The sequence below is a fragment of the Rhinolophus ferrumequinum genome, chromosome X (genome assembly GCF_004115265.2).
Source record: "Rhinolophus ferrumequinum isolate MPI-CBG mRhiFer1 chromosome X, mRhiFer1_v1.p, whole genome shotgun sequence".
Classification (NCBI taxonomy): Eukaryota; Metazoa; Chordata; class Mammalia; order Chiroptera; family Rhinolophidae; genus Rhinolophus; species Rhinolophus ferrumequinum.
In genome coordinates this window covers 76,319,746-76,330,870 of record NC_046284.1, presented here as the reverse complement: position 1 = coordinate 76,330,870, position 11,125 = coordinate 76,319,746, and the positions used below count along the sequence as shown (strand labels likewise).

The following is an 11,125-nucleotide window of genomic DNA, read 5'->3' as shown; positions in this document are numbered from 1 at the left end:
CAACCAAGGCTCAATTACAACAGGAGGGCACACAAAATGTACACAAGAGACACAACTGGAGCACCTGACTCTGGTGACCAGGGAAACTGTGCCACTGGGCCCCACAAGACACCTACTACATAAGAACATTCTACTAAGACCACAAAATATAGTAGCTCTACCTAACACATAGAAACAAACACAGGGAAACAGCAAAAATGGAGAGACAAAGAAACATGTCCAAATAAAAGAACAAAACAAAGCTCCAGAAAAAGAACTAAACAAAATGGAGACAAGCAATCTACCAGATCCAGAGTTCAAAACACTGGTTATAAAGATGCTCAATGATCTCAGTGAGAAATTCAACAAAGAGATAAGAAACATAAACATGGAGATAGAAAGCATTAAAAAAAAGTACTAGTCAGAGATAAAGAATATAATAACTGAATATATTAGAGGGAATCAACAGTAGATTCGATGAAGCAGAAGACTGAATCAGCAATTTAGAAGATAAGGTAGCAAAAAAAATCAGAAAGCAGAAAGAAAAAGTATTACAAAAAAATGAGGACAGTTAAGGGACCTCTGGGACAACATCAAGTGTACCAACATTGGCATCAGTTTTGTTACCAGGAGAAGAGAGAGAGCAAGGAATTGATAATCTGTTTGAAGAAACAATGATGCAAAATTTCCCTACCCTGGAGAAGGAAATAGACATAGAAGCCCAGGAAGCACAGAGCCCCAAATAAGATGAAGCCAAAGAGACCAACACCAAGACACACCATAATTAAACGCCAAAGGTTAAAGATACAGAAAAAATCTTAAAAGCAGCAAGAGAAAAGCAATTAGTTACCTTCAAGGGAGCTCTCATAAGACTGTCAGCTGATTTCTCAACAGAAACTTTGCAGGCCAAAGGGATTGGCACGATATATTCAAAATGAGGAAAAGCAGGGACCTAAAACAAAAATTACTTTACCAGCAAAGCTTTCATTTAGAATCAAAAAACAAAGAAAACACTGAAGGAGTTCATCACCACCAAACCAGTATTACAAGGAAACTTAGAGGGACTTCTTTAAGATGAAAAAAAAAAAGATTAAAAAATATGAATAATAAAATGACAATAACTACATGTCTATCAACAATTTACTTTAAATGTGAAGGGATTAAATATTCCAATCAGAAGAAATAGGGAGACTCAACGACGGCCACTGAGTAGATTGGATTCTACTCGTTCGCGAGCCTCGCTCCTCTTCCTTTGCAACCATGTCTGACAAACCTGATGTGGCTGAGATTAAGAAATTTGATAAGTCTAAACTGAAGAAGATGGAAACACATGAGAAAAATCAACTGCCTTCAAAAAAAACGGTTGAACACTAGAAGCAAGCAGGCGAATCGTAATGAGGCATGCACCGCCAATACACACTGTACATTCCACAAGAATTGCCTTATTTTACTTCTTTTAGCTGTTTAACTTTGTAAGATGCAAAGAGGTTGGAACAAGTTTAAAATGACTGTGTTACCCCTTTTCACATCAGAACTACTGACAACGAAGGCCACACCAGCTTCTCCCACATACCTGGCTAGCTGGCAGGGGGGAAAAGAACTTGCATGTTGGTAAAGGCAGAAGCTGGGTGGGATGACAGGGAAAGCTACAGTAAATATCAAGCTGATCCAAGGTGTCCTGCAGGCTGTAAAATGCAGTTTAGTCAGAGTGCCATTTTATTCTATTAAAATTATTTTAATTATTGGAACGCACAATTTTTTCATAATGCAAATAAAAATTTTTAAAACCTGAAGAATAAAAAGAAATAGGGAGGCTGAATTGAAAAGAAAATAAGACCCTTACATATACTGCCTACAAGAGACTTCAGATGGAAAGACACACACAGGCTGAAAATAAAGGGACAGAAACCGATATTATGTGAAAACAGAAACAACAAGAAAAGCTGGGGCACAATACTTGTACCAGACAATATAGACTTTAAAACAAAGGCTATAACAAGAGACAGAGAAGGACCCAGTAATCCCAATTCTTGGTATTTACTCAAAGAAACCAAACACGGTACTTCAAAGGGACATCTGTATCCATACGTTCACTGCAGCATTATTTACAATAGCCAAGATATAAAGGCAACGTGGGTATCCCTGAGTTGATGAATGGATAAAGAAGAGGTAGTACATATATACAAGGGAATATTACTTAGCCATAAAAAAGAATGAAATCTTGCCATCTGCAGCAACATGGATGGACCTAGAGGATATTGTGTAAAATATAGTATGTCAGAAAGAGAAAGGCAAATGTCATATGATTTCAGTATAAGTAGAATCTACAGAACAAAATAAACCAACAAAAAAGAAAAATATGAACAGAAAATATTTAGATGATTAACAAATGGGATGGGAGTTGGGAGCAGGTGAAAAAAATGGAAGGTTTTAAGTACAAATTGGTTGTTACAAAGTATTCAAGGGGATATAAGGTATAGCATAAGAAATATAGTCAATAATATTAAAATAACCATGTATAGTGTCAACTGCTTTTCAACATAGTATTGGAAGGCCTAGCCTGAGCAATCAGGTAAAAGAAAAAAATAAAAGGCATCTGAATTGCAAATGAGGAAGTTAAATTGTCACTTTTTGCAGATGACATGATGTTATATATAGAAAATCCTAAAGAGTCCACCAAAAAGCTATTAGAAACAATAAACGAATATAGTAAAGTTGTTGGCTATGAAATCAACAGAAGTCCATTGCATTCCTGTATACTAACAATGAAATCTCAGAAAAAGAAATTGAAAAAAACAATTCCTTTTGCAATTGTAGCAAAAAGAATAAAATACAAAGGAATAAACTTAACCAAAGATGTGAAGGACCTAAACACTGAAAACTATATGACATTTTTTGAAAAAAATTGAAGAACACACAAAGAAAGGAAAAGATATTCTGTGTTCATAGACTGGAAGTATCAACATAGTTAAAATGGCCATATTACCCAAAGCAATATACAGATTTAATGCAATCCACATCAAAATCCCAAAAGCATTTTTAAAGAAATAGAACAAAAAAATCATCAGATTTGCATGGAACAACAAAAGACCCTGAATAGCCAAACCAATCCTAAGAAAAAAAGAATAATGCTGCACGTTTCACACTCCCTAACTTCAACTCCTACTACATAGCAACAAAAAACAGCATGGTATAGGCATAAAAACAGACACAAAGACCAATAGGATAGAATTGAAAACGCAGAAATAAACCCACATAAATATGGACACATAATTTTCGACAAAAAGCCAAAAGCATACAGTGGAGAAAACACAGCCTCTTCAATGAATGGTGCTGGGAGAAATGGAAAGCCATGTGTGAAAGAATGAAGCTATCACCATATATTTGATCCCCTTTACCCTCATCTACCATCCTCCTCCCCCCTTACCTTCTGGTAACCACTAAACTACTGTCTGTGTCTATGAGTTGTTGTTTTTTAAAATTTATTGGGGTGACAATTGTTAGTAAAATTACATAGATTTCAGGTGTACAATTCTGTATTACATCATCTATAAATCCCATTGTGTGTTCACCACCCGGAGGCAGTTCTCCTTCCATCACCATATATTTGATCCCCCTTACCCTCATCTACCACCCCCCACACCCCTTACCTTCTGGTAACCACTAAACTATTGTCTGTGTCTATGAGTTCTTACTTCTCATTTGTTTGTCTTGTTCTTTTGTTGTTTATGGTTTATATACCACATATCACTGAAAGCATACGGTTCTCTACTTTTCTGTCTGACTTATTTCGCTTAGCATTATAATCTCAAGATCCATCCATGTTGTCACAAATGGTCCTATTTCATCTTTTCTTACCGCTGAATAGTATTCCATTGTGTATATATATCACAACTTCTTTATCCATTACTCTATCGAAGGACATTTTGGTTGTTTCCATGTCTTGGCCACAGTAAATAAAACTATAATGAACATCTGAGCACACTTGTGTTTAGGACTAAATGCTTTCAGATATTTTGCTTAGATACCCAGGAGAGGGCTTGCTAGGTCATATGGTAATTCTATTCGTAATTTTTTGAGGAACCTCCCATGCTTCCTTCCACGGGGGCTGCACCAGTCTGCATTCCCACCAACAGTCTATGAGGGTTCCTTTTTCTCCACAGCCTCTCCAACACTTGTTACTATTTGTCTTGTTGATAATAGCCATTCTGACTGGGGTGAGGTGATATCTCATTGTGGTTTTTATTTGCATTTCTCTGATGATTAGTGATGTTGAGCATTTTTTCATATGTCTATTTGCCATTTGGATGTCCTCTTTGGAGAAATGTCTCTTCAGGTCCTCTACCCATTTTACAATTGGGTTGTTTGTTTTTTAGTTGGTGAGTTACGTGAGTTCCCTGTATATTTTGGATATTAGCCCCTTATCGGAGGCACTGTTTGCAAAAATCTTCTCCCATTCAGTTGGTTGCCTCTTTATTTTGTCGATGGTTTCTTTTGCTGTGCAGATTTTGAGTTTGATATAGTCCCATTCATTTATTTTAGCTTTTACTTCCCTTGCCTTTGGAGTCAAATTCATAAAAGGATCTCTGAACCCAAGGTCCATAAATTTAGTACCTGTGTTTTCTTCTATACAGTTTATTATCTCAGGTCTTATGCTTAAGTCTTTGATCCATTTTGAATTAATTTTGGTACATGGTGACAGCAGTCCAGTTTCATTCTTTTGCACATGGCTTTCCAATTCTCCCAGCACCATTTATTGAAGAGGCTGTCTTTTCTCCATTGTATGTTTTTGGCTTCCTTGTTAAAAATTATCTGTCCATGTTTATCGGGTTTTAGATCTAGGTTCTCAGTTCTATTCCATTGGTCTATGGGTCTGTTTTTCTGCCAATACCATGCTGTTTGGATTATTGTTGCCCTGTAGTACAAGCTAAAGTCAGGGAGTGTGATACCTCAAGCATTGTTCTTTTTTCTTAGGATTGCTTTGGATATTCGGAGTCTTTAGTGGTTCCTAACAAATCTGATGATTTTTTGTTCTATTTCTTTAAAAAATGTCATTGCGATTTTGATAGGAATTACATTAAATCTGTATATTGCTTAGGGTAATATGACGATTTTAACTATGTTGATTCTTCCAATCCATGAGCACAGAATATCTTTCCATTTCTTTGTGTCTTCTTCAATTTCTTCTAAAATATCTTATAGTTTTCAGCATATACGTCTTTCACATCCTTGGTTAAGTTTATTCCTAGGTGTTCATTCTTTTTGTTGCAAATGCAAAAGGGATTTTTTTAATTTCTTTTTCTGAGATTTCATTTTTAGTATATAGGAATTCAATGGACTTTTGTACATTGATTTTGTAGCCGGAAACTTTAGTGTATTCGTTGATTGTTTCTAATAGCTTTTTGGTGGAGTCTTTAAGGTTTTCTATATGTAGCATCATGTCATCTGCAAAGAGTGACAATTTAACTTCTTCATTGCCTATTTGGATGCCTTTTATTCCTATCTCTTGCCTGATTGCTCTGGCTAGGACTTCCAATACTACGTTGAAAACCAGAGGTGATATGGGACAGCCATATCTTGTTCCTGAACGTACATCCTGATAAGTTTTTACCATTAATTATGATATTAGCTGACGGTTTGTCATATATGGCCTTGATTATGTTAAGGTGTTTTCCTTTTACACCCATTTTATTAAGTGTTTTAATCATAAACGGATGTTGTATCATGTCAAATGCTTTTTCTGCATCTGTTGATATAATCATACAATTTTTGTCCTTTTTTGTTTATATGGTGTATGACATTGATCATTTTGCATATGTTGAACTATCCTTGTGCCCCTGGGATGAACCCAACTTGGTCGTGATGTACACTTTTTTAAAATGCATTGTTGCATTCGATTTCCTAGAATTTGGTTTAGATTTTTGCATCTGTATCCATCAGAGATATTGGTTTGTAATTTTTTTTGTGTGTTATCCTTACCAGGTTTTGGTATCAGGGTAATGTTGGCCTCATAAAATGAGTTACGGAGTATTCTCTTCTTTCATTTTTTGGAAGTGTTTGAGTAGAACAGGTATTAGAACCTCTTTGAATGTTTGGTAGAATTCACTAGGGAAGTCCTGGACTTTTGCTTTTGCGCAGGTTTCAGATGACTGATTCAATTTCCTTACTGGTGATCGGCCTATTTAGATTTTACAATTCTTCATGGTTCAGCCTAGGAAGGCTATGTAATTCTAGAACTTGTTCATTTCTACTAGGTTATTGAATTTTGTGGCAGATAGCCCTTCATAGTATTCTTGGATAATCGTTTCTATTTCTGTGGCATCCATGGTAACTTCCCCTCTTTCATTTCTGATTTTCCTTATTTGTGTCTTTTCTCTTTTTATCTTACTGAGTCTAGCCAAGGGTTTGTCAATTTTATTAATCTTTTCAGAGAACCAGCTCTTTGTCACATTATTTTTTTCTATTGTCTTTCTGTTCTTTATTTCATTTAGCTCTGCTCTAATTTTTATTATTTCCTTCCTTCTGCTGACTTTGGGGTTTCATTTGTTCTTCTTCTTCCAGTTCTTTAAGGTGTAACATGAAGCTATTTACCTGGGATTTTTCTTTTTTCTTCAGATAGGCCTGTAATGATGTAAATTTCCCTCTTAAAACTGCATTTGCTGCATCCCAAAAATTTTGGTAGGATGTATTTTCATTATCATTTGTTTCTATGTATCTTTTGATCTCTTCTCTTATTTCTTCTTTGACCTGGTCGTTCTTTAAGAGTATGTTGTTTAGGGGCCTGCCTGGTGGCTCAGGCGATTGGAGCTCCGTGCTCCTAACTCCAAAGTTTGCGGGTTCGATTCCTCAACTCCCACCAGGGATGGTGGGCTGCGCCCCCTGCAACTAACAACAGCAACTGGACCTGGAGCTGAAATGCACCCTCCACAACCAAGATTGAAAGGACAACAAATTGACTTGGAAAAACTCCTGAAAGTCCACACTGTTCCCCAATAAAGTCCTGTTTTCCTTCCCCAATTAAAAACAAAAAAACTTTAAAAAAAAATAGAGTATGTTGTTTAATCTCCACATACTTGTGACATTTCCTGCTTTCTTTTTGCAGTTGATATACAAATTCAAAGCTTTGTGATCAGTGAATATGCTTAGTATAATTTCAATCGTCTTAAATTTGCTGAAGCTAGCTTTTTATCCCAACCTATGCTCTATCCTTGAGAATATTCCATGTACACCAGAGAAGAATGTATAGCCTGATGTTCTAGGATGAAGTGCTCTATAAATGTCAATTATGTCCATTTCATCTAACGTGTCATTTAGGGCTGATATTTCTTTATTTATCTTCTGTTTGGATGATCTATCCATAGCTGTCAATGATGTATTTACGTCCACTACTATAATTGTGTTTTGGGCAATTTCTCCCTTTAGTTCTGTTAGTAGTTGCTTTGTATATTTTGGTGCTCCCTGATTGGGGGCATAAATATTGATGACTGTTATGTCTTCTTGTTATATAGTCCCCTTTATTATTATGAAATGTCCATTTTTGTCTCTTGCTACCTTTTTTTATCCTGAAGTCTGTTTCATCTGATATCAGTATGGCTACACCTGCTTTTTTGTGACTACCATTTGCTTGGAGTGTCAATTTCCACCCTTTCACTTTGAGTCTATATTTGTCCTTTTAGCTGAGATGTATCTTTTGGAGGCAGCATATGGTTGGGTTAGTGTTTTGATCCAATCTGCTACTCTGTGACTTTTTATTGGTGAGTTCAGTCCATTTACATTTAGGGTACTTATTGATACATGAGGATTTCCTATCCTATCTTTGGTTTTCTGGTAGGACTGTGTCTCCATTCTTTCCTTGCCTTTTTCTTGTTGTCTATTATTTCAGTGTGGTGGTGGTCTATGATTTTTTGCTCTGTTTTTTCCTCTTTTATGTTATATATTTCAGTTCTGGATTTCTTTTAAGTGGTTACCATTAATTTTATGTAAAAGAAATTTTCACATTTAGAGTATTCCATGCTCGTGAGCACGCTTACCTTCTCCATTCCCTTGTGCCGGGTGAGACATTTACTCTCTTCCCTTTTATGTTTTTGTTGTCACCAATTATCCCTATTTATGCTATTAGTTGATTCTGTGCTGCTGTAGCAAGTTATCTTTTTCCTTTTTTTAAGTGTTTTTTATTTCTTCTTTACCCTGTATGTTATGTTTAAGTGTATAGTGTCTTATTTGGTGCAGGTGTTGCTGTTCCCTATGTCAGTCTGTCTGTTCATAATACTACTCATGGTTTGGCATTCTTTTGCTTTTTAGTTTCAGGTCAAATAGCCTCCTTCAGTATTTCTTGTAATACAGGTCGTGTGTTAGAAAATTCCCTCAGCTCCTGCTGGAGGTGTTTATTCCTCCTTAATATCTAAAGGATATCTTTGCTGGATATATTATTCTTGGCTCATAGTTCCTCTCTTTCAATAGTTTGAATATTTGATTCCACTTCCTCCTGCCTTGTAGAGTTTCTGCTGAAAAATATAATGATAATCTAATGGGCTTTTCTTTGTAGGTTACCGTCTTCTTTTCTCTGGCTGCCTGGAGGATTCTTTCTTTGTCGTTAATTTTTGACAGCTTCAATACAATGTGCCTTGGAGAATGCCTGTTGCGATTGAGGTAATTAGGTGTTCTATTTGCTTCTTGGATTCGAGGATCCAGTTCTTTCCACTAGTTTGGGATTTTCTCAATACTATTTGTTGAATATACTCTCTGTTTCTCTCTTCCCTTCTCCGTTTCTTCTCCTCCTGGTATGTCAATTATTCTTATATTGCTCTTTCTGATGGAATCAGAAAGTTTTTGTAGATTTCTTTCATTTCTTTCAACTTTCAAGTCTCTCTCTTATTTATCTGTGTCATTTCCAGATTTCTATCTTCAATGTCACTGATTCTTTCCTCTATCTCATCCACTCTATTACCTAAGCTGGCTATTTCATTCTTCATTTCTTTTATTGAGTTCTTAATCTCCAAAAATTCGGTTTGGTTCTTTTTTAAAATTTCAATCTCTTTGGTAAAATGTTCATTTTGTTCTTTGATTGTGTTTCTGTGTTCATTAAATTGCTTGTCTCTGTTTTCTTGCAACTCATTGAGTTTTTTCAGAACTGCAATCTTGAATTCTCTGTCATTTAAGTCACATATTTCCATGTCTTTAAGTTAATTTTCTCGAGACTTTTCATTTTCTTTCTGCACTGCCTTGTTACCTTGGTGATTCATGGCAATTAATGAATTATTATTTCTCTTCCTAGACATCTACAGGAGTGTGTTCTGCAACAGGTTTATAGGAAGAGGGGTTTTTATTGTTTGTTTGTTTGTTTGTTGCTTTCCAGTAGGTGTTTTATTTTCTTTCCGACCTCAGCCTTTTATTCTCTCTTGTGCTGTAGTGTTATATTTTCTCTGCACTGTTCCAGCTTCTCATACAATGGGGGCATTCCGTAGAAGGTGGGCTTCTCCTCTGTAAGCAGATCACCTGGGTTTCAGGACACCACCTCCATGGGGGGATATGGAGAGCTTCTGAAGTTACAAAGCTCTTTCTGCATCAGTTTCAGGGCCTGTGTGTTTCAGCGGCTCTGTTTACCCCAGTAGGGATCCACCTAGATAGGTGGGGCCAGGTGCGGGGTGGATTGTGAGAGGTGGCTCTTAGCAATGGTGGTGACCACCAGCACAGCCAGTCCTATACACAATGCTCTGTCCTCTTTCCTGGAACTAGTGTGGCCATGAGTCTCTGGCTGAGGGCCACAGTTCTCAGAACTGCAAATATTCTGCCTTTGATCTGACACTGCTCCAGTTCTGCTTCTAGCACTGGCAGTTGGGGGTGAAGAGAGCTCTGGATGGGGAGGGTGGGGCTGGCTAGGCTCCATGCCTGTGCCTTCCATCCTCTTCTTGGAAGTGAGGGCTTGAACTGCCATTTTCACCCTTCTTCCCTTAGTCTTTGCTCTGGGGTCTCTGCCATGAGCTTTGGGTTCAGCGTGTTATATGCTCTTCCTTCAGGCAGGGCTGTGGGCCATAAGGCGAGCGCTAACAGTCCGAATTCTTCCCTCTCCTGTGACACCAGTAGCTTCAGAATCCAGGGCGCACAGAGCTCTGAGCTCAGTCTGCATTCTGCGGCACGTGCTGCCGGTGTCTACACCCTTGCCCCTTCTCCCCTACCTCGTTCACCCAGTTTGCCCAACTTTATATTATTTCAATTGCGCGTCTCTTAGTCTTGCCAGTCTGGTGCACAGGGATTCCTTTGTGGAATTATAGCCGTTCAATTTGTTGTAAATTCCAGGGTAGATTTCAAGGGGCTCACCTCATACAGCAGTTTCTATGATGTAATCCTCTTAAAAAGATGTTTATAATGGGATTACAATGTCCTTAAAGGTTTCTTCCCATTTTTGTTTACCTTGGAAAAAGATAAACTAGTATCATGTGTAATACAAATTAAATTAATTGGAATGAATTTTATTTGAAATAAAAAATAACTCTGTATGGTGTCAGATGGATACTAGATTCATTGGGGTGATAAATGGGAGGGGGTTGCGGGCAGGGGGAAAAAGTGAGGGTATTAAGAAATACAAGGAGATGACGTCATAGGAATTGCGGCAGCAGGGCGCACTTTCTCAGTTCTCCTCCGGATCTTATTACAAACGGGACCTATAACCCATCAGAGAACTCTTTGCTCATCACACAGAACAGCTAAGAGACTCGTGGAAGGATTACTTGAAGGTGCGCTAATTGGGCGAGCAGGGGAAGGAAGGAAGGGAGCGGAGTGAAAACGCGCGGGCCCGTGGCGGGGTCCCAGCCAGCGGTGGCGGTGGCGGGGGCAGTGAAAACCGCGGTGGCACCCGCAGTTCCAGGCACGCACGGGATCCCAGGGCGGAACGGAGAGCACAGAGACCAGGAGGTGGACTCTTTCCTTGCGTCCCATGGCTGATTTCTCCCGCCGGGAGGGCAGCTAGTGGGCCCTAGGGCAGACAAAGAACACAGACTCCATACCTGTGCCGCTTCCCCCCGCTCTTTCAATCCTACCCCGCCCTTCCAGAGACTTAAACTGGCTTCTGAACTGATGAGTAGTGTCAGATTACAGAGGAGCCATAGTAGTGCTCAGGCTCTGGGAAGACTGCCACACAGCCCTGACC

At 38.2% G+C, this 11,125-nt stretch overlaps 1 protein-coding gene across 1 annotated transcript; it reads left to right on the top strand.

Annotated features, from left to right (window-relative positions):
• The first annotated feature begins 1,239 nt into the window (after positions 1-1,239).
• LOC117027067 (thymosin beta-4-like) lies at positions 1,240-1,353 on the top strand. Its single transcript, XM_033114491.1, has one exon. The coding sequence runs from the start codon at positions 1,240-1,242 to the stop codon at positions 1,351-1,353; it is 114 nt and encodes a 37-aa protein (XP_032970382.1).
• Positions 1,354-11,125: the final 9,772 nt, after the last annotated feature.

Bases quoted from the DNA above. Each gene is read 5' to 3' on its own strand.
- LOC117027067 (XM_033114491.1), top strand. From the start codon at position 1,240: ATGTCTGACAAACCTGATGTGGCTGAGATTAAGAAATTTGATAAGTCT.